Raw genomic sequence first — 24,028 nt, 5'->3', positions numbered from 1 at the left:
TATTTATAAAGCGCCAAACTGCCAAAAAGGCCTCAAGCGCTAGATACAAAGGGAAAAAAAAGAATTTCCAAAATACAACATTACAGAACAGAGGGTTTCCGAAGAAAACAGTTTAAAAAGACAATTACAAAAAATGCTACAAGGCAGTTTAAGAAAAAAAAGAAGCAAATCTGGACCAGCCAGGGAAAAAAATTAGAAACAACTCAATTAAAAACAGTTTTTAAAATGGTAAGCGTTTACCATCTGCACTTTGGTCAATATTCTAATGAGTCCTTCGATGGTAAATCGATCATTATGTGCCATTGTCTATTTCTAATTTTGGAATTTTGTTTTGTTTTTTTAATTTGTTCAGACATTAGGGAGTGTTTGAGCAATCCCTGTTTGAATAGCGGAAATTGCATCGACGGAGTCAACTCATTCACTTGCGATTGTACCGGGACTGACTTCGAAGGCGACAGATGTCAAACAAGTGAGTGTACTAATTGTTGGAAGATGGTGGATTCTCCCTAGATGTTTTCTTAGATATTGCATTTGTATTGGTTTTCTCTACAACATGTTCTGGGGTGGATTTCATAAAGAGTTAGGACTAGTCTTATCTCGAGTTAGGAAGAGTTACTCGTCTAAGCATTTTGTGAATCACCCCTGTATTTCTTCTTAGCTTAGGCTTACCTATTGGTTTCGGTTATTGCACATGTGCTGTACGTATTGTTTGTATTTAGCGTCATCGGCACTTTGATGGAAAAATACATCACCAAATAAAAAGTCATAGACTAAGGGAATTTGGTTTACAAAAAAAAATAACATTAAAAATATATATATACTTGTATGTTATGTTAAATACTAAGAAGATTACTTAAGTAAAGGAGACAAACAGGAATGGCAAAAGCAGCATTTTTAAAAGGCAAGCAAAACCAGTACAAAACTTGTGGACACAAAGTTTAAAATTAGTTTGTCTCTACAGGGAAAAACCTTAAATTATTTTTATTAATTTTTTAATTATTTATTTACAGGAATTAATGACTGTCCGGCCATCGACCCTTGCAATAATGGCGTATGTGTAGATGGGACCACCCCGAGGGTCTATACCTGTAATTGTCTACCTGGTTTCACCGGATTCTACTGCAATAATCGTAAGTGGAAGTGTCGTGGCCGTGCACCAAATTCAAACTCTGGTGTTTCTGATCACCAGAGTGTGGGTTCGAATCCCCAGCTGTGACACTTGTGCCCTTCAGCGAGACATTTAACAATTGCCTCGTCCTACATATGGGACGTAAAGCGGTTGGTCCCTTGTGTTGTGTTATGCACGTAAAAGAACCCAGTGCACTTATCGAACAGAGGAGGGGTTCGCCCCGGTGTTCCTGGCTGTGGCTGCTGAATGCGCTGTAGCACATTGTAAACCCTGTTAAAGGCATTGGACACTATTGGTAATTACTCAAAATAGTTATTAGCATATAACCTGGTAACGAGGAAAGGGGAGAGGTTGATAGTATAAACCATTGTTAGAAAAGGCTCCCTCTGAAGTGACATAGTTTTTGAGAAGTAATTTTCCACGAATTTGATTTCGAGACCCCATTTTTAGAATTTGAGGTCTCGAAATCAAGCATCTGAAAGCACACAACTTTGGGTGACAAGGGTGTTTTTTCTTTCATTATTATCTTGCAACTTTGATTACTGATTGAGCTCAAATTTTCACAGGTTTGTTATTTTGCATATGTTGAGATACACCAAGTGAGAAGACTGGTCTTTGACAATTACCAATAGTGTCAAGTGTCTTTAACACTTCTTTTGGAAACGAGAAGACTTGATATATTTCTGTCCTCGTTTCTTTCATCAGAACCGAATGAATGTGACAGCAATCCATGTCTGAACGGCGCCTGCCAAGATGGTACAAACCAGTTCACCTGCATCTGTACTGGTACTGACTACAAGGGAGTGCGTTGTGAAATAAGTAAGTTGTCAGAGTCATGTCATTTATAGACTTTTATCATGCTGCCTCCATCTTGGTCTTGTTCCTTGTATCAAATACAATAATGCATGCTAATAATCATTGTGCAATTAGGAACCAGACTTGTCTGTTCGCCTTATGGTATGGTAACATTGATATCAATGGGATAAATTCAAGATGGCTGCACCGTGATGAAGGTGTATTCAAAACCTCCTCCAAGAAGACAAGCCCTACCACGAGGAGTTATAAAGCCCGGAGGTCCATACTTTTTGCAAAAGTAAATGCAATAATTTTTGCGTCACAAATTCACAATGAGTAACTCGCATCAGTTGACTTGTGCTCAACTCCTGCGAAATATTTGCAGCGAAAATGGAGCTGTGACATCAAAATTTGTAACCTTAATATGTTTTATGAAACACAGAATGACAAATCTGGTGGTCATGGTAGTTAGTTTAATTACAAAACTATTACATGTTTGTCCCCAAAATGTAAAATTTGGTACAAAAAGATGGTTTGTGCAACTTTGTTTTTTTAAACCAGTTTGTGGCATGACCCGCATGATGAAGGGATTGAAGTAAGAAGTTGTTCCACCATTTTTTTGAAAAAAAAAAACACTGTTTAAGTCATGTTTTGCTGGGCAAAAAGACGCTTAGTCATGGTAAAATTGCATACACTTTCTAGCTGGCTGCCAAAACCCAAAGTTTTTGCCCGGCGGTATGCGCGCGAATCATGTTATGGTTTTCGTGTGACGTCTATACAGAGAATTGAGTATGATGTGGTGGTTATATCCACAGCAAACCTAACTGGATTGTGCTTCTACCATGCAAAGTCTCAAAAGTCAAAACCTACTTTTCTTGGTTTTTGGCTTTGTTCGTCTTAGCTTTTTTTGCATGTGTACTTCTTAACTTACACGCTTCTTTTTTACTTTGACACTGTACAGAAATCGACGACTGTGCAAGTAACCCATGTTTAAATAGAGGAGCCTGTATTGATGGAATTTTACGCTACACATGCAGCTGCCTTCCTGGCTTTGTGGGTGATAATTGTGAAGAAAGTAAGTCTTCTTGGGTCAGCCTGCATCCCTTCTGTGCAACAAACCCGGTGTTTAAAGCTCTTTCAGTGCCCACGACATTACAAAAGGTGTACCCTAAATTGGCAAACTTCAAATCAAGAGTAACCAAGTATAGGTAGCCCCCTCTTCATCTTTTGACTCACCATTCTGTTCTGAAATATCCATAGATAATTCTGAATCAAATAAGAAATCCCTTTCACTGTCCGAATCGGTGAACATTTAATCAGTTTCCTCAGGAGATAACACGCAGGTTCAATTACCGGGCATCGCCATTTTTTTCCCCACAAGCTGTCAGATTTATGCCCTACCGCAAGAGTTTGGAAAAAAATACAGGTCGTACATGAACAAAAAAATGGTACCATTAGAAAGAGCGAGAGCGCCCCCATGTGATAACATGTTTACTCAACCTCTGAGTAAACTGGGTTTGGCAATTTTGTACTGGGTTTGGCAATTTTGAGTGTGTACATTACCTCATACATGTATTAGGTTGGTGATTTGGAACTAACAAATATAACTCGTACATGTTTGCGTTTGACACTGAGGAGTTAAAGATTGTGGATATAAAGCCATTTTCCTGTACATTTTTTTGTGTGGAAAAGTTTAAAAAACCAGGCAATACTTAATTTTTCTGAGTTACACTCTGTAGTCTTAAAATTACAAAGTTTTCAGCTTCATAGTTCATCTGCGTCACCACTGTTTAGTTTTCTGCCTTTTTGAAAATGGAGGGAGAAGGGCCTTGCCCCCCACCTTCAAAATGGCTGCCTGACACATTTTTAAAGACAACCGCCTGGGCTATTTTCTCATCTTAAATCATTAACATGTATCTGTTTTTTCTTCGCTAAAAAAAGAAAAAAAGAAAAAAGCAGCAGTCTGCTGAACAGGAAGCGGGGCCGGGTATTTTTAAACATTTTGTTTATATATTTGGCCTTAGCTTTGCTTGTGTATGTGGATGCAAGTGTGAAGGCAATGATTTAGCGACCGGTTGGCACTTTGAGCCTCAATTGGCAAATGAAGCACCAAATCAATTCAATTAAATTAATCTTTATTCTATCCCAAAAAGGGTAATACAAATGCTCACATACATTAAAAACATTGACACATTAAAAACAGACAAGGGCGATATTATACACGTACAATTACAAGAAAAACCACTAAAAAGTGATAGGAAAAATCTAGTAGAACATTGGCACCCAATTCGAAAATCAGTTATTTTTCCCGACTGAAAAATTGTGCAGTAATTTGTAAAAACAAACTTGGTTGAATGATTGTTTTGTTTTGTAATTCACAGACTTCAATGAGTGCATATCCAGACCCTGCCTGAATTTGGGAGAGTGCATAGATATGACAAACGGCTACGGTTGCACCTGTGCTGCTGGATTCAGTGGTCCAAACTGCGCTATTAGTAAGTATTATATTAACAGACTCTGAAGCTATAGGTTGCAGCAGATGCACCTGTTTACGTAGCTCTGAGCAAGTAAACATAACTCTTAGAGCGATGGGTTAATCCCCCTCTCCTATTCACAACTTTTGCCCCTCCCTCTTTTTTCCCCTTAAATGAGGCAAAAAGTGTATGGTTTGATAAATGAAAAGGCCCCCCCCCCCAAATTATGTCTTTGCCCTGTGTGGCTCAACCCGAAAAAAAGAAAAAAAAAGAAGAACAAACTTTGATGTGATCCCTGGCTTCACAGCAGTTAACGGTTATGCTTCTGACTGGTAGCCCCAACCAAAGATGTTAGCTAATAGGGAGGCCCGCTAATATAGGGCTACAATTCCGACCAAAATGCTTGAGGCCACACCCTTTCGCAGTGTGACAATTAACATTCCCTGTGCCCTTCCTTCATGCCAATAAACATTCTGTCCTCCGTTCCCCCGGTCAATGTTAATGGGAGCGCAGACTGCAATGAGAGCCAACAATGAGAACCAACATTGAAAGAGAGGCACGTGGGCCGTGGTGCAGGGGCCTCGCAACGAGATATGACCTGGAATGTATGTAGCTTAGTTGGTAAAGCGCCGGTACGCTTATATAACCGGAGGGTGTTGGTTCAAGTCCTGCTCCAGTCAATATTTATTTCTTTAAAACTCAACTCTTATTATTTGTCCATTCTCTTTCTCTTCCTCTAGACATACAAGAGTGCCTGTCCTTTCCATGTCAAAATGGAGGCACATGTGTGGATGGTGCCAATAGATACACCTGTCAATGTTTACCAAACTTCAATGGACTCAACTGTGAATCTAGTAAGTGAAAACAAAAAATAAATAACTTTAGGACAAAGTATAAACAATAAAAATTTTAACACAGCATTTGTAAGGTACACTTTTCTCTGTATAACATTCAGAGGCGCCGGTCCAGGTCAATTACAGAATTCTCAGATGTGTTCAAATGCCAATCTGAAAAGATGTGTTTTAAGAGAGTTTCGGAAGTGAGAAATGTCATGTGTATCTCTTAGACTTTTGGGCAGAGAGTTCCAGTGGCGGGGGGGCAATAATTATTTGAGAAGTCCCTATCACCGTAAGTGGCAAGGCAAGTCAGGGGGACTAAAAGCATGCTGCCCGATGAAGTATAGACAATGTGACCTCTGACGTCACTCGAAAACCATAACATGATTCGTGCGCATACCGCCGGGCAAAACCTTTGTGTTTTGGCAGCCAGCTAGAAAGTACACGCAATCTTACCATGACTACGCCTCTTTTTGCCCGGCAAAACATGATGTGTACATTTAAAAAAAAGATAAATTTTACAGTCAAACAATTTACTTATTAGTATAAGAACACAATTGTAAACTGACCAGTACATTGTACTCGATAATATTGCAAGTACTGCTATACATCCTTATACATTTTGAAAAATAAATGTGAATAAATGTCATTTTGACAAAGTGCAAAGTTTGGGGGAAATAGTGCAAGTTAGAGAATGGACTCTAAATTGTAGATTCAGTCCTACAATGTACTTGCCTTTGGCTCGTACGTTCTATTCACGAACCTACACTTTCTCCTCCATTCTTTAACAAAATGTGCATTAGAGGCTTTACAAATGTCTTTATTATTATTATTATTATTATTATTATTATTATATTATTATTAATATTTAAGAAAGGTAGACTAACTAGTGTGGTAGTTTAATGCGCTAAACACCTTTGGTATTTGTCAACATTATGCATAAAATAACAAACCTGTGAAATTTTGAACTCGACTGAATTGCGAGAGAATATGGAACACCAATAGTCACACCAAGTTGTGTGCTTTCAGATGTTTGATTTCGAGACCTCAGCTGAGGTCTCATAATTCAATTCAAATATTTTAGTGAGAAACGACACCTTCTAAAAAACTTCAGAGGGAGCCGTTTCTCACAATGTTTTATACTATCAACCTCTCCCCATTACTCGTTACCAAGTAAGTTTTTATGCTAACAATTATTTTGAGTAACTACCAATAGTGTCCACTGCCTTTAAAGCTGTTTTGAATTGTGTCTCAACAGATACAGACCAGTGTATCAACAACCTTTGTGATAAGCTTAACTCTGTGTGCATTGATGGAGACAACACGTATAGATGTCAGTGTTTCCATGGTTACCAAGGCGTGTATTGTGATCAAGGTAAAGATTTCTTTAGTCACATTTTTATCTTCTCTTGTTTTATCAGATTTCTATTCCCATTTTTTGTCATCTTAAAAAAAAATTAAAAAAATAGAAATTGGGTTTGGGGGTGGGGCTGTAAATGCTAGTCTGGTTTCAAATTATAAGAGGGTTACCACAACACCCTGTGCATTTTTTAGTGTCTTTTAGTGGTTTATCAATTATATATTTCTGTTTTTTTTTGTCATCTTTGTTTTAATGTACCTATGTACCCCAGTGGTGGTGCAATTTTATGTCTTTTTATCTGTGCAATTTTTTTCTCAATATTTTTTTTCCTTGTAATGCCACATTATTCAGCTTCGTGTTAGTTTTTTATTACAAATGAATGAATGAAAATAATTATCCCTTTACTGCAGGGTAGGCCCACACGAAATATTAACAATAACTGTATTGTATTAAATGTTATTTTATTTAACCGGAACAAACCCCATACCCTGGGGAGCGGGTTGCAACAATAATAAAATTTATACTTATAATAAAACAAAGTGATAGAGGTCAGCATGAACAAATATTAATAATGATAAAAATATGCATTTATTCAATTGTGGTGAGTAAGAAGTGATTAAGACATTCTCAATTAAAAGTGATAGATAATGCCCCAAATTTAAGAACTTTTAACCTTTTGGATGTATCCACAGAAATTAACGAATGCGCGAGTTCTCCATGCCTGAACGGTGGCGCCTGCATTGATGCACTTCTCCACTACACCTGTAGATGTACGACAATGTTCCAAGGACTGCACTGTGAAATAGGTAAGTGTGTCCGAACCCCCCAATTCCACAAATCTGTTAAAGACCCTGGACACTGTTGGTAATTGTCAAAGACTAGTCTTCACAGTGGGTGTATCTCAACATATGCATAAAATAACAATCCTGTGAAAATTTGAGCTCAATCGGTCATCGAAGTTGCGAGATATTAATATAAGCACAAAACACCCTTGTTGCACGAAGTTGTGTGCTTTCAGATGCCTGATTTTGAGACTTCAAATTCTAAATCTGAGGTCTCGAAATCAAATTTGTGGAAAATTACTTCTTTCTCGAAAACTACATTACTTCAGAGTTTCTCACAATGTTTTATACTGTCAATAGCTCCCCATTACTCATCACCAAGTAAGGGTTTATGCTAATAAATATTTTGAGTAATAACCAATATTGTCCACTGCCTTTTACCACTTCAAATTGGTTGTTGCTCAATGGGGTGTCATGGCCGAGCAGATAAGAGCACCAAATTCAAGCTCTGGTGATCCAGCGGAGTGTGGGTTCGAATCCCGGTCGTGACACTTGTGTCCCTGAGCAAGACGCACCTAACTATAATTGCTGTTCTCCACCCAGGGGTAAATGGGTACCTGTGAGGGCAGAGTTGGTTCTTGTGATTGATTAGCCTTGATTGCGCTACATATTTGCGGCTGAGCTGTATACTTCACAGGGAGCTAAGATGGTTTAAGGAATGATTTAAGGCCCACTGACCAAGGGTAATAATGTTGAAGCGCCATGAGCGTCACTCCGTGACAGACCTGAGCACTATATAAGAAGCCACTATTATTATTATTATTGTTAATGGGAGACTTTTAAAATGCTGGTGGCCACAGATATAACGGTCCTTTTTTTTTGCCTCTGAATATGTGTGCATATGCTCAGTATTGCATGCCTAGGGCTGAGCAGGTGCACTGCTGGTGAGAACAAAGAAAAAGGACTGTCAAAAATTCTCCAATTGTTTTGGAAGATCTGATATCGATTCCCTTGGTGGGGACAGAAAATGATGTAAAATAACCAACGTGAAGTGGTAATATAGCTCGAGTTTGGAACCGTGCTGTAGCGCTACGTTGGGTAAAGTGTATTGCAAGAAGGTCTTCAAATTGCTGCAAAATGATAACAGTATTAAGTATACTTGTAAATTGTCTAAGAACCGCTTTACAAAAGGTTGTGGCTCGTGAAACAGGTCTTTTAAAGGACAGTAGAAAAAAATAGTTAAAATTTTTTTTTTTTTAAACTATTGTATAAACATTTCCCATTTCACTTTCACAGCGAAGTCATCAAGTGTTGTAATCACCAACATGGAACCCACACGCGTGCAAGGTGTGTTCAATGACATCATGCCCGACAACCCTGACGCCGTATACGAAGTTACCGTTTCGGATAGCCAGGGCAATGTCCAGATGACGAAAACCTACCGACGAGCGGACGTTGTCAACGGCATGATCGGCTTTGACTTTACGGATCTTCAACCGGGCATGGAATACAACGTGAGACTTGCAGTTAATAACGGGGGTGAGGTCTTCCCCTTGGAAACGCTGAATGTACGGACGACGAGTAAGTATTCGTCTCATCAAAATTTGTTAGGTTTACCTTTCATCAGGGAAGTTTCTTGCATCACAATTACAGTTTGATCTTATTTGAACTGCCTGTATGAAGTTTTCTTGCGGCATTGACGAAAAAAATGGAGATGAAAAAACCCATGTTTGTTTACTTCAAGTGAAATTGGTCCACATACACCTTGATGCGATAAACAAAATTGTAAAGAATACTAACACTATTGACTCGTCTTCCCTTGTGTCAGCAATTTGTACGACCAATGTATGCAACAACGGTGGAACTTGTGTTGAGGAGGCGACGGCACCTTTAGGATACATCTGTAATTGTGCACCTGGTTTTGGAGGTCAGACCTGTTCAGATGGTAGGTACAAATCAACCTGTTCATCTAAATTGTTACTTTTATTGTAACTCTAGTGTTAGAGGAAATTTAGCCTCTGCAATGAAAGTTGTCGCACAAATTTGAGCATGATTGTAAGATGTTTTTTTATACATTTTTTAAAGACACTGGACACTGTTGGTAATTGTCAAAGACCAGTCTTCTCACTTGGTGTATCTCAACATATGCATAAAATAACAGACCTGTCAAAATTTTAGCACAATTGGTCGTCGAAGTTACGAGATAAAAACGAAAGAAAAAACACCCTTGTCACACGAAGTTGTGTGCTTCTAGATGGTTGATTTCGACACCTAAAATTCTAAAAATGGGGTCTCAAAATCAAATTCGTGGAAAATTACTTCTTTCTCGAAAACAATGTCACTTCAGAGGGAGCCGTTTCTCACAATGTTTTATACTATCGACCTCTCCCCATTACTCATCACCAAGTAAGATTTTATGCTAATGATTATTTTGAGTTATTAACAATGTCTCTACTGCCTTCAAATTGTTACTTTTACTGTGGCTCTAGTGTTGCAGGCAAGCCTCTTCATTAAATGAAAGTTGTTGCAAAAATTTGACAGTGATTATAAGATGTTTTTTAAATTTATTTTTTATTTTTATATAAATAAGTCTCCTCTTCCGAGCTTTAGTTTTGTTTTTATATTAAAATATTAATCAAATTGAAATTATATTGGAACAAAAATTAAATTATATTAAATTAAATTAATAAAATTATTTTTATGTGGGTATTTAAAGGTTCAAAATAATTTTGAAATAGATAGATTTTTAAAAGGACATTGGATTTCATTGAAAAATTAGTCTCCCTTCACAAGAGACCTACACAATCTACAGCAGCATTACATTTTCCTCTGACCTCAGGCGCACTTTAAAGAAATCTATGAAGTGTTCTATAGAACTTTGGGTGCGCCATTGAGAAAAGCACACCCCTGGCATTGCATAACTATACGATGAGAAGTCTCCCAAACCCCCGAACATCTGCTCCGCGATAGTAGAATAAAGCAAGACAGTTCTCTAAAGAACAAACTCTACCTGGCAAGTAGATACACACATGGTGTTACCGCAAACCAAATATACATTGATACCTCACCATGCAATGCCTCAAATCCTATGTACAATGTTGTTTATGTTTTCTGTTATTGTTTACAGATATCAATGAATGTGCAAGCGCTCCATGTTTAAACGGTGGTTTTTGCCAAAATCTTGCGAACCTGTTTCTATGTGTGTGCACATCCCAGTGGAAAGGAACGCTGTGTACAATTCGTAAGTATATAACTACAGAGAAACAAGATTTAGCTGTTTCAAAAAACTTACCAACCAAAAGGACAAAGGTTTTAAATGCAAACAATTGTAAATGGCCTGACGTTTTGCCTCTAAAAGAGTCTTTATCCAAAAGCCTTTGAGATAGACTCTGCAAGGATCAAAACATAAGGCCATTAACTATTTTTTTTGCAAGTATATCTGAAAACAGAAAGAACTTTTAAATTGTTGGTGAGATGTTCAAGATTTTTACAATATTTACTTATTTTTTCCATTCTAAGGGGTATGTCTTGCATTATGCGCTGTGCAAATTAAAATTTCACCAAACAAATGGAGGAAATATCAAAAGAGCAGAACAAGATTTCTTAAAACATAAACCACAAAACTGGACCAGCCAATAATTAAAACCAACACACCACAAAGGTTAAAAAGTGACAAAAAAGTGGGCTACAAAATAAACCTTTTTTTTGAATGACACAACAGAATACAGAATTCAGTATTTGTATTCTTTTTTTTTATTATTTTTTTTTCCCCCTGGAGGGGGCAATTTATTCAAGTTTCTTCAATGTACAAAGCTACACAAACTACTGGTAAAACCAACTACTTATAGAACGATACTAAGAGAGAAATGGCAAATTGCAAACACAGGAAGTTTGATGATTATGCAAGGCATTTAGTTGGTACATGTACATAGCAAGACAAAAGGCTCCCATTTGGTATTGAACTTATCTAAGTTGTTATTCTTAACAAAGATCATTTTTTCCATTACAAAATAATGATTTATTTCCTTTTTGATAAGAACAAATACAAGTATTTGTATTCTGTTTTGTGTTTCCCTAGAGCACTTAGGGACATGTTTATTGACTATGTGTTATGTGCTATACAAGAATGGTTAATTATTATTATTTATGACTTTGTTTCAACCAAAAGCTGTCACGGTGAACTTTGTGACCGGACAAACCACTCCACAGTCTATCCAAGTCATCTGGAATCAACCTACTGGCACAGTCGTCCCTAAATACGAGGTCGTTTTGACGGACACCAACGGCGGGGTCGTGACCACGGGGGTAGTCTCACAAGATGAAATCGTCAACGGGGCTTTTGATTTTATCTTCCACGCTCCCCAACCAGATACCAATTACATTTCCCGCTTGTACGCCCTGATGGATGATGGCACGCGTGTGGAGCTGGCCATGATCAGGCCGAGTTCAGGACGTGAGTTTGTTTGTATATTATGGGGAACTTCTATTGGTCAGAGGTGCATTAGGATTTATCTTGGGAGGAGCTGAGAAAGGACAGTTTGTCCTTTTCACTAAGTCATTTCGAATTAATAGTTGTTTTGATTGTGTCCCTTTTTGGTGTTGTTCTCTACAAAATCAATTTTAGGATAAAAGATTGGATCAATGTCGAGTAAAGACGGGTTCATTCTTCCTGCGAATGCGAATGCGATGCAAATTTTGGTGACATAACAATCTGGATGCGCTCCATTTCTTATTTTGACGCAATGAAACTCGCATCGCACGGAGCATTCGCAGGAAGAATGAACCGGGCTTTACAGGCCAAATTGTCAAAAGTGATATAATGTATGTCACCCTTGAAAGTTACAGCTGATTATAGTATCCACTTTCTGAGAAAACGACAAACAAACTTTCAAAGTATTTTCATCCGAACAATGTGTGCATCCATGTTTAGCAAGGTGAAAGCGTGAACCAATCACATTTCTGGCCACAGCATTCGTTCTCAGATATCAGCCCTCAGCAATGATCTGATTCACACATTAATTTTCGGTTGAAAAATTATCCACCCTTTTTATTTTAGTTAGTTTCTGTGGTGGAAACAGTTTTTAAAATTCCACTTCTGGAAATTTAACCATGCTTGTGGTGTATCCTTTACTTTAACTTAATTTATATCAATGAATTTAACATAGACATTCTTAATGACAGTTTATAAAATTTTGATGAGGAAGATTTAAACTTTAGTGTTTGCTCTAACAAATATAGCAGGTTTACAGTAAGTTTGCTTTAAGACCATGAGATTTGCAAAAATATTATGATGTCAACATTTAGGACACAAGGTGAACCATAGCTTTTGTACTTTTCCCTGGAAACCAGTACAACACTTCATGACAACGACAAACAAGCAAGGTCAATATAAAAAAAGAGTGAGACTCGGTAACAATATATTGCTTTGCTTAACGAATCTAAAGTAAAACGCAATTTTGTACATATTGTTTGTTTGCAGAAATCTGTAGCACAGGACCATGTGAGAACAATGGGGTCTGTGTTGACAATAGAGCCTCATCTCTTGGCTACAATTGCAATTGTCTTCCTGGTTACACTGGGGAAAGATGTCAAAGTGGTAAGTTTCAACCATGTTTTTTGAAAACATTGTATTATTTTAATCATATCTTATACGAAGCAAGCTTATGTTGAGCAGGCTAGTCCAAAGGTTGAAACCCAGTTTAAGAACTCACTCCGCGGTAGTGCAGTTACTAATAATAGTAATAAGACATCTGTAAAGCAAACAACTTGTGTGACAAGGGCGTTTTTTCTTCTAGTATTCTCGCGCAACTTCGACGACCAATTGAGTTAAAATTTTCATAGGTTTGTTATTTTATGCATGTGTTGAGATACACCAATTGTGAAGACTGGTCTTTGGCAATTACCATTAGTGTCAAGTGTCTTTAACAACAAAGTTCACCGAGAAAGCCACCATATCAAGTTCCTTGCTGATACTAAAAAGGAAAATAGTGTAATTCAATTATTTGAATATTTTAATTGATGAATAATCTAGATATCAACGAATGCCTGAGTAATCCGTGCAGGAATAACGGGCAGTGCGTTAACGGAATCAACGCATTCTCCTGCTCGTGTGCCATGGGATGGATGGGACCTTTGTGTACTGTTCGTAAGTATACAGTTATTTTTATCTTCTAATAAACTGTTTCTTTCAGTGCCAAAGGCAAGCCATTCTTTGGGGTCATTCAGAATAATCTATTTAAAAGAATGGTGGGCGGATGGGTTATGTTCGCGGCTGAGCAGCTTAGTGCATCGGACTGGAGTTCTGGTGGCTGAGTATTATCATGGTGTAGGTTCAAACCCTGGTCATGACTTTTATCTCCTTGAGCCCAGCAGCCTATTTCATGAAAGGCTTGGATAAATCCTATCTCGAGTTAGGACGAGTAACTCTTCCTAACTTAGGATGGGTTCAATGCGGCCTGATGTCCTTGGATACAGAACTGAACTCGTCCTAAGATTAACCTCAAGTTAGCAAGAGTTGCGCTTCATACTTGGCAGAGCAGACTATACTCCCCCAGGGAGCTGAGATGGTTTTGTAGAATGAAATAAATGGCCCAGTGACCAGGGGTAATAATGTTTGAGTACCATGAGCATTACCAAGTAAATAAAGCCACTATTATTTTAGTATAATTCCAGTTCAAGATGACTTTTGCTTTTCTAGTTTATATTATATTCAGAGCAATATTGGATTAGTTTCTATGACATCTGCCTGATCGGGACTTTTATTACTCCTTTTAATACTTAATTGTTCAATTGTACTGAAATGATTTATAGCCGTGAAAATAGAATAGAATCAGCTGTTGCAAACAACTTACAAACCAAATGGACCGCTGGTATAAATGAAAAAAATTGTTAATGGCCTGAAGTTTTGACCCTAGCAGTGTCTTTCTCTTAAGCCTTCGAGAAAGACTGCTGGGTCAAAGCGTCAGGCCATTAACCTTTTTGTTATATTTATAGCCATGTGATGCTTCTTGACATCAAAATTAATAAATTAATCTCTTCCCAATGCAGCTTCCTCTACTGGTTTTTCGGTTGGCGACGTCACAACATCCACCGTTCAAGTAAGGTGGCCCAACATCGTTATGGAACCGGGTACCAACTTCTACTACAAAATCCAAACCACGGACCCAGCCGGCCACACCCAAACCCAGAACATCCAACCGGTTCCCAACGCCGGGCCCGACTATGTCAACAACTACGTCATCCCAAATCTGCTGCCCTCAACTCAATATGAAGTCAGCCTGGTCGTTGTCTCTAATAACCAGGAAAACATTGTGGGCACCCAAGTACCCACCACCAAAAGTAAGAAACTTACGCTTTAAATTTCTAGACATCTCGTCGTAGTTCATACATCCACGATAATGCCTTGGTTCGGCAAACTAAATTCTGTGTACTCCTCCATTTAAAAACAAAGTCTTATGACAGATATTAAATGAGTTCTTTGTCTTTGTCTTCTCTCCATGTTTTTTTCCTTCTTAAATCAGTGATTTGATCTGATTTTATTTGATTTGAAATGGTTTATTCACAATTAAAAAAATGTATTCACGTCCAGGGCCGATTTAAAACATTTGAACTGGTACACATTTAAAAACTTTAAATACAAAAACAAGATTTGAATTAACAGAGAAAGCAAAGAGGTCTTGAGCAAATCAAGATTAAGTTTCGCTCTTCAGAGAATCCTTGGTTTCACAACCAGAATGAATAAGTGCAAAAAATGATTAAGTAAATAAATGTGACCCGCTCTGTGAAAATGAGTCAGATGTAGGCAATTTCAAGAATTGAGTTATATGCATGGCTGGAAAGAACACATCAGCAGCAGTAATTTGGTATTACACACATGTATGTCTAAGCTTTGGGGTGTATCGCGTTGCTGAGTTACTCCTGTTACCACCATTTTTTGTGAAAAACGAATTACAAGTAAATGATATTTTAAACTACCATTGTGTGCAAAAGGATACAGTTTAGACATAAGTATGATCACAAAATTGTTGTATTCATAGCTTTATTGCCTAAAAGTAAGTGTTCTAAAGGTTAACCATGCAACTAAAGATCTTAAACATTTTCTACAAGTTCAAATATTTTAATTTTCCACATTAAACTGTCCATAACTTAATATTGCATTGGGCGACATGTGACTCGTTTTCACAGAGTGGGTCACAAATATGAAAGGTGTTGTCCGGAGTATCGCAGTTTCTGATGTAAACTAAAAGCTCAAAGAGCTTTGGGTAATGAGTGGTGCCCAAACTGAGTACACTGGATATGGTTATTTATATGGAATTATAATAGGAAAATATCCAACATAAAGCCAGATAGCTCAGACGGTCAAGCTCAGAGTCAAATCTAGCTCCAGTCAATTTGTTTTGGTTCACCCAACATTTGTTTATAGTGTACACCATTTTAGTTTCCCTAGTGTCGGTTGATTGATAAAGTTTGTTACTTGATGAAGTTGGAACTATACACTCACCAACAGCATACTCAAAGTTTAGTTTTAGTACATTATCTTTGACTATATATGTTTGGGTAGAGAATTGGTTGTTTCTTAAAGCAGATAGCTTAAGTTGTGAGGAATTGAAAAGTGAAAAGTGAAAAAAAATATAATTAGTTGTTGCAGACTGCTTACCAACCAAGAATGCAAAACATAGGAAAGTCTTTCTTGAAGGCTAACTGACAATAAAACAAACGTTCTCAGAGAATTTCATTTCATTTCAGTCATTTCAGGACACTTATTTCCATTCCAACAAAACAACAATAACAGAGAATTGGAAATTGGGGCATAACCAAAAAAAAACAAAGCTTGTGCTAGGCATGCCCAGACAAAACACAAAAGCCCAGTTCATACTTCCTGTGAATGCGAATGCGAATGCGAAGCGAATTTGACGTGAATTTGGCGTCACAACCCTCCTTGTGCAGCGATATTCGCAAGTGAGTTGAGCAGAGGGCAACTGCTGCGAATTTTTCGAATTTGTGACGTCAACATTCGTATCGCATTCGCATTCGTAGGAAGTATGAACCGGGCTTAACACGAGCATTAACAAACATCGTTATATATGTACTAAATTTAACTATTACAAAACAGACTCTCTAAGAACTTAAGTAATGACAGAGGGCTGCAACTTATAAAACGAAAACATTGGATTAAGCAAGGAGATGAAGTAAGCAGTCTAGTGACTGCTTCTGTTGCAACCTTTTTATGTGTTTTGTCTTGTCACTTAGCCTTCAAGAAAGACTCTGATACTTGTTTGCAATGAAAAGTCTTAAAGCCACTGGACACTATTGGTAATTGCTTGCTGTATCTCAACATTTGCATAAAATAACAAACCTGTGAAAGTTTCAACTCGATTGGTCGTCGGAGTTGCGAGATAATAATGAAAGAAAAAACACCCCTGTCACACGAAGTTGTGTGCTTTCAGATGCTCGATTTCGGGACCTCAAATTCTAAACTTGAGGTCTTGAAATCAAATTCGTGGAAAATTACTTCTTTCTCTCAACCTCTCCCCATTACTCGTTACCAAGTAAGGTGTTATGCTAATATTTATTTTTAGTAATTACCAATAGTGTTCACTGTTTTTAAGGCTTCAGCAGAATAATAATGTAATTATCTTCTTACCGTGTCCAGGTGTGTGTACTGAACTACTTCCATGTCGTAATGGAGGTTTCTGTATCGTCAGGCCAACACTAGTGGAGAGGTATTCCTGCATATGTCCTGACGGTTGGGGTGGTGTCAATTGTGACGAAGGTTTGTACCATGTTGATGTAGAGAAATGTTTCAATTTTTAACCGGAAATTGATTTCTTAGATCACCCACCACATATTTTATATTCATTTATTCATTTCATTCATCTATTGTTTGTTAAACAAAATTACAAATCCCGGCATCTGTCTAAATTTACAATAAAAGTGTTTTGAAAATTGAAGAAAGCACTTTGGGAGAAATTGCAAAGAGTTTAAAACAAAACCTAACAAAACAACATAAAAGAAAGCAATTGCCCCCATGCCCCCAGGGTGCCCTTGATATGCTCCAGTAGAAATTTACAATTTCCTCATAGGGTCCCCTTTATCGAGGAGAAAATGCCTTGGTGCCCTTTCAAAAACAAAGGCCTGATATGAATTATTATAACAGTTTTCTCTTGTGGATATTTTACTCAACAGATGTCAGAGAATGTGCAAGTAATCCGTGTCAAAACGGTGGACAATGCCTGGAGCTAACGTCGGGTTACGTTTGCCAATGTTCCACCCAGTATCAGGGCCTGCACTGCCAAGTCTGTAAGATTTTCTAAATAATGTAGAGGGCCGAGATATCCATGCGTTTGTTATTAGAAAGCGTAACAGAATTGCAAAAATAATACGGCGGACAGTGAGCATGTACTGCAGTGTTTTGGTTTCCTGTTAACTTTGAACAACGCTGATAATTGGGACACATGGAATCTCAGGGAAGTTAAAAAATAGATATGTGTCAAAATCAAATCAAGTTCAAACGCTTTTTATCTATTGTCATTTCAATTTTTAACTGGTTATATGTATTACCCTTTGGAGAGAATGTTCCAAAGTGGCAATTGGCTGAATGTGCATGGATTTGGAGTTTGTGTAAAAATACTGTGCCTTTTTGTTTGTCGTTTCTCAGCAAATAGACACTGTTTTCAGTTAAAACGATGACATGTGAATGTTATTGTACCTTTATATAGGTTTGTTTTCTACAGATCAGCATTACGTTGACAAAAACAACCTAAGACCCTACCGTTAAAGCTATCTTTAATAGTCATTGATGAGCCATTTATCCATCTTTTTTATATCACTCTCGACAGCCACGTCAAATATACTTCAGCTTACCGGGATGACTGCAACGGATGCGCACTTCACGTTTACACCCCTCAACAACAATGACGTCCTGGTCTACTATCTCTCCATTCGTGATGACGTGACCCTTCAGGAGAAGACCCAGGCCTTAACGCCGCAGCAGGTCGAGAATGGAGTCATCGACCAGGCGTTCTTCGGTCTGACGCCCAACAACAAGTACACCACTGCGTTGACTGTGCAAATGGCAGGTGAAACAGAACTCTTGAACCTGGGCCAACGAGAAATCACTACGCCGAGTAAGTTTTTATTATTTTCAAATTATTTTTTCGGGTTAAGAATTTTTACGTCAATGTGAATGTTCGTGCTTGAATTTAAAATCTTATCAAGTTCATACAACTGTTAATCCTTCTGAGAAATATTTTGTTCTGAAATATTGTCAAAGTTGAGGAAATCAATGACCACCACAGCACTCCTCTAATAATAATAATAATAAAGACGTTTAATGCGCACATATCCACGCTGCTGACTGTTTAAGGCGCAGTAAAACCAAAAACGAAACAAAAGAAAAACAGACAAAATTAGTCCTTGAAAAAGTGAGTAATTAGTTTAGTTTAGGAAGAGATTTGAATTTTGGTGGTACAAAGACAAGATCTAAGATTAAGTTTTAGAGAGTTCAATATGCGCTGTTGGCGAAAAATACATTGGGTTCAATGAGGAAAAATATGGAGTGCAAAATTGAAGAAGTTTTGAGATACAGTGGGAACCACTAAGTTTGATTGCCTTGTTCAAAATTAAAAATCTTAAACAAAAGTACATTGAACAAATTTGCGCAGAAAAAAATTAATATAAACTAATGAATAAACAAATAAATGAATTAAATCTTATTTTTGTTTTTTAGATGCGTGTGCTTCCATAACTTGTTTGAACAATGGAGTATGCGTTCCCGATAACAACCCCCCGCTGTACTACACATGTAACTGTCTGCCAGGATTCTCAGGAGCATTGTGTAGCGGAGGTCAGTATTGCAACTTTTCTCACTTTTCTCTCTCTAGTCGACCGACTGAGGTCGGAATCAAGTTGAGCTTTGCCCATCCCTGTTTATATATCTCTCATAAAAATAATAATAATAATATTATACAGCTTTTAAACAGTGCCCTTAACCCCAAAAGGATCCCGAGGCGCTTTACAGAGGTTAAAAAATATTAGGTTGGGAAGATCAGCTGGCAGCACTGCCCGATGTCCCTAGCACCTACTAGTATATCTGTATACATGAGTTTTTGTCTCCTTTTCTTCCTTCCATGTTTCAGTGACTGGGTAGAGACAGGCTCTTTGATTTTTGTATTTGAGTGCCCTGTGAGTCGCAGACCATGCTGTTTTATTTTAGTCGATGGATTTAGTTCATTGACATACAGCTTCGTTTTTGTCATATGTTGACTCCAGTGTATTTCGATGCATTTTTCACAGAAGTTTTGTTTAGCATCCAGCTTTTCTGGCTGTTAATTATTTGGTTTAAGTTGATCCATGTCAGTTTTGTTTCAAGCAAAAAGAAAATCACCTTTTCTAAATATTGTTGCCGTTTTTTTTTTGCAGATGAAAACAACTGTGCGGGCAATCCATGTGCAAACGGTGGGACATGCGTTGATAGACTGGGATCATACCTCTGTACCTGTGTGAGTGGTTTTACCGGACAAAACTGTGAGATTAGTAAGTATTAGGTAGAATTTATTTATGAGTATTGGATTGCATTGATTTTTGAATATTGGATTGTATTGATTTATGAATATTGGATTGTATTGATTTATGAATATTGGATTGTATTGATTTATGAATATTGGATTGTATTGATTTATGAGTATTGGATTGTATTGATTTATGAGTATTGGATTGTATTGATTTATGAATAATGGGTTGTATAGATTTATGAATATTGGATTGTATTGATTTATGAACATTGGATTATATTGCTTTGTCAACATTGTGTTGTATTGATTTGTGAGTATTGGATTGTATTGATTTGTGAACATTGGATTGATTAATTTGTGAATATTGAGTTGAATATGTTTTTGAACATTGGACTGTGTTAAGTTATGAGTATTGGATTGTATTGATTGGATTGTATTGATCAGTAAGTATTGGCTTGTATTGATTTGTTATTATTGGGGATTGTATTGATTGCTTAGTATTAAAATGTATTGATTAATTAGTAATTGGTTGTATTGACTAATAAATATGGGATTGCGTAAGTATTATTGGTATTTTCATTTTGCATAATGTTAAATATTTGGATCCATCCTTGGTGCTTGCGCTGTTTGAATGCTGAATAAATAAAAGTATTAATAAATACAATGCATTGAACAAACTGTTCTTTAGGTTTATAGCAGGGTATATAATTTCAGACTCTGTTACTTTGCAGATATCAACGAATGTGCCAGCAATCCGTGCGGTAACAGAGGAAGATGCGTGGATGATGTTAATGGCTTCACATGTAACTGCTTCGCTGGTTATACTGGAAGCTTCTGTTCTGTTGGTCAGTAAAAATCATCTATTGAAAGTGATTGTTGCAAGCTGATTTGAGAGAAGCTGGTTGTCCCCCTACCCACGGCCCTTAAAGGCAGTGGACACTGTTGGTAATTGTCAAAAACCAGCCTTCTCACTTGCTGTATCTCTACATATGCTTAAAATAACAAACCTGTGAAAATTTGAGCTAAATCAGGCGTCAAAGTTGCGAGATAATAATGAAAGAAAAAAACACCCTTGTCACACAAAATTGTGTGCATTCAGATGCTTGATTTTTGAGACCTCAAATTCTAAATCTGAGGTCTCAAAATCAAATTTGTAGAAAATTGCTTCTTTCTCAAAGACTACTCCGCTTCAGAGGGAGCCGTTTCTCACAATGTTTTATACTATCAACCTCTCCCATTACTCGTTACCAAGAAAGGTTTTATGCTAATAGTTATTTTGAGTAATTACCAATAGTGTCCACTGTCTTTAAGGGACTTTTAATCCTTTACAGACCATTCATTTCTATATTATAATCATCGCAACAAAGTCATATGGTTCCCGCTCTTTCCAATCAATTTGCAGCAGTTCAGTTATGAAACAGTCTCCCAGAGGTTGTCAAACAGGCTGAGACATCAGAACAATTCAAAACCCGGGATTTTCCCTTCACAGTGCATAGTTTACAAGATGCACAAGCATCTTGTGAACCATTTTAAGGTGCTACATAATTGGGTTACTGTTGGTAGATACGTACGCTATAGACGATGTGACCTCTGTCGTCACTTGAAAACCATAACATGATTCGTGCGCATACCGCCAGGCAAAACCCTTGTGTTTTGGCAGCCAGCTAGAAAGTGTATGCAATCTTACCATGGCTATGCGTCTTTTTGCTTGGCGAAACATGACGTATACTGTGTTTTGTCAACAGAGGGCGGTTTAAATGTAAACATTGGTCACATCGTCTATATAAGACGTTTATAACCACATTATTTATTATTATAGGGACCTCAATGTGATACACGCTTTATAATTTTTTAAATTATTATTTGGCTGTAGCTATTGATGAGTGTGCCAGTGATCCATGCCTGAATGGTGGGCTTTGTAGAGATGACATCAACCGGTTCTCCTGCAGCTGCTCACCAGGCTATACTGGAGCCTACTGCCAACAAAGTAAGGCAATTACCTTTCAATCCCTCTGCCCATGCTCTTCATGGACTTAGTAAATACTACTTTTTTACCAAATATCCAGAAGATAACTTTTGAAGCGTTTTGTAAAATTATACTGTTCACTCGGAGTTTTACAGAGTGACAGATTTGAACACAATGTCTAAGATGCGATTTTTATACAATAATAATTATTCCAATAATTACTACAAATATTTCAATAATAAGAAGAACTTATTCATCTATAGGGCAAATTCCAATATAATTCTGTTAAAAAAATGCAAGAAAATACACTATAAAAAATATACCCATATGCGCTATTACACACATTCAAACCAATAAAGGAATCAAATTTTACATCTTCTAAAGCAACAAAATTACGGTAAAAATGGGCAATTAAAATTACAATTACCTTTTACATTTTACCTTTTCATTAATTATGGTGTGACTTTTCTTGACAGATATTGATGAGTGTGCCAGCAATCCTTGTTTGAACAATGCTCCATGCATTGATCAAGTCAATAAATACATCTGCACTTGTCAAATTGGTTTCTTCGGAATCAACTGTGCCGAAGGTATTTATCAAATTTAGTTCAAAATGTTTTATTAAATGAAGCTTGAGGTGAAATTACTTTCACATTTCCCCGTAGAAATGATCAGGGATGAGATTGTTCAGACTTTTGGCTGAATTCAGACTTTTTATGTTGGCCTGGTGAAGAAAGTCAGACAATATTTTTTTTCCACAAATAAAGAAATCTTGCTCATTGGTCTACTTCTCTAGTGCTTTGGACACTGTTTCCAAAAGCTCCTTGGAATCTATAACCCCAGGGGTTACCAAACGGTAGAAATGCCATCGTTTCAACATACTCTTGAATTTGTATCCAAGTTTCAGACTTTTTTGTTAGTAATGACTCTCACTCCTGAATGATATAGTTTGGAAATATTTTGATCCCAAACATTTGAATCTGAGAAACAATTCATGCATTAATGGTTACTCGGATTTCTGAGGCCAGGGATGAAGTTGGTGCCCACTGTCCCCTCGCTGCATGAGGATGGATCCAATGTTCGTGCGAAAGTACTTTCACATTTTGTTTGTTGTTTTCTCAGCAAGTAGACACTGAATTCAGCTGAAGTTTTGACATGTTAATTTAATGTATCTTTCTTTACATTTTTTTCTTTGAATCAGCAAGGAAAACTTTATCCGTTACTCTACTTGTAAGAAGAAGTTCAAAAACAAATTGCTAAGATTCTGTCCATATCAATGAAGCTTCAGCATTACTTTTTCAAGCCTTGCCTTTGTAAGAAGCAAGCCTTAAACAACTGTGAAAATTACATAGACCATGGGTCCCAGAGATTTTTAATGAATTATTTGTTCAACAATATTTAAAAAAAGACACTGGCAGTAAAAAAAAATGAATTGCTGTCCTAAATTTTTAATTTGACGGTTAATACAATAAAAAGATAGTTAAATATAATTCGACTATACAACACAGAAAACATTAAATTGCACAAATGACACAAGACCCCTAATATAAAGTAACAGAGCAAAAGACTCAGAAAAGCACAAAAAACATCAAAATCACAGAACAGTCCCTAACCAGGTCTGGAAAGCGTTGCAAAAACAGTACAAAACAAGATCACTCTTGGTGTATAGTTACGTTCAAGGCAATTTAGTTTCAAACTCTTCATGCATTTTTGTTGTCATCCACAGCATTTGATACCTGTGCCAGTAACCCGTGTATGAACGGAGGACAGTGTCGTGATTTCCAGTCTTCTTTCACTTGCAGCTGCCCAACTCCCTACAGTGGGTTAAGATGTGAAGTCGGTAAGACGTCTTGCTGTTTTAATTTGCATGTCTTCTGTAGATCAGTATTTATATTGATATTGTTTTTGTATTATTTCATTTCTCGGGTAGATAAAAAGTTAATTAAATAGTTAAAAACATTAAAAGATACAATGGAAGGAAATCGAAACAGCTGGGGCCTGAATGGATTGCCTAAAAGAAACACAGTTCCTGCCTGGAAGCTCTTCTCTCAAGTTGGTTTTAACAAAGAACAACAATAAATTGAAATGTACAAATATGCATCATTCATCTACTGTAGCCTATGATGTTCATTCCTTGAAACGGCAATAATGGGTTGCTGATTCTCATGATTTTC

At 37.2% G+C, this 24,028-nt stretch overlaps 1 protein-coding gene across 1 annotated transcript in view; it reads left to right on the top strand.

The window, feature by feature from the left end:
- LOC139943819 (uncharacterized) overlaps positions 1-24,028 on the top strand; it is a 101,931-nt gene that overhangs the window by 40,335 nt on the left and 37,568 nt on the right. The window contains exons 25-48 of the mRNA XM_071940645.1: positions 353-469; positions 1,011-1,130; positions 1,835-1,948; positions 2,886-2,999; positions 4,306-4,419; positions 5,139-5,252; positions 6,493-6,609; positions 7,287-7,400; positions 8,673-8,957; positions 9,205-9,321; positions 10,504-10,617; positions 11,545-11,829; positions 12,856-12,972; positions 13,408-13,521; positions 14,424-14,714; positions 17,029-17,148; positions 17,562-17,675; positions 18,215-18,502; positions 19,105-19,221; positions 19,797-19,910; positions 20,620-20,733; positions 21,762-21,875; positions 22,331-22,444; positions 23,581-23,694. Coding sequence (XP_071796746.1) covers positions 353-469; positions 1,011-1,130; positions 1,835-1,948; positions 2,886-2,999; positions 4,306-4,419; positions 5,139-5,252; positions 6,493-6,609; positions 7,287-7,400; positions 8,673-8,957; positions 9,205-9,321; positions 10,504-10,617; positions 11,545-11,829; positions 12,856-12,972; positions 13,408-13,521; positions 14,424-14,714; positions 17,029-17,148; positions 17,562-17,675; positions 18,215-18,502; positions 19,105-19,221; positions 19,797-19,910; positions 20,620-20,733; positions 21,762-21,875; positions 22,331-22,444; positions 23,581-23,694 — 3,456 coding nt within the window. The remainder of the gene's footprint in view (positions 1-352; positions 470-1,010; positions 1,131-1,834; positions 1,949-2,885; positions 3,000-4,305; positions 4,420-5,138; positions 5,253-6,492; positions 6,610-7,286; positions 7,401-8,672; positions 8,958-9,204; positions 9,322-10,503; positions 10,618-11,544; positions 11,830-12,855; positions 12,973-13,407; positions 13,522-14,423; positions 14,715-17,028; positions 17,149-17,561; positions 17,676-18,214; positions 18,503-19,104; positions 19,222-19,796; positions 19,911-20,619; positions 20,734-21,761; positions 21,876-22,330; positions 22,445-23,580; positions 23,695-24,028) is intronic.

The sequence above is a fragment of the Asterias amurensis genome, chromosome 11 (assembly GCF_032118995.1).
Source record: "Asterias amurensis chromosome 11, ASM3211899v1".
In the NCBI taxonomy this organism is placed as follows: domain Eukaryota; kingdom Metazoa; phylum Echinodermata; class Asteroidea; order Forcipulatida; family Asteriidae; genus Asterias; species Asterias amurensis.
This window is presented reverse-complemented; position numbering and strand designations above follow the sequence as displayed.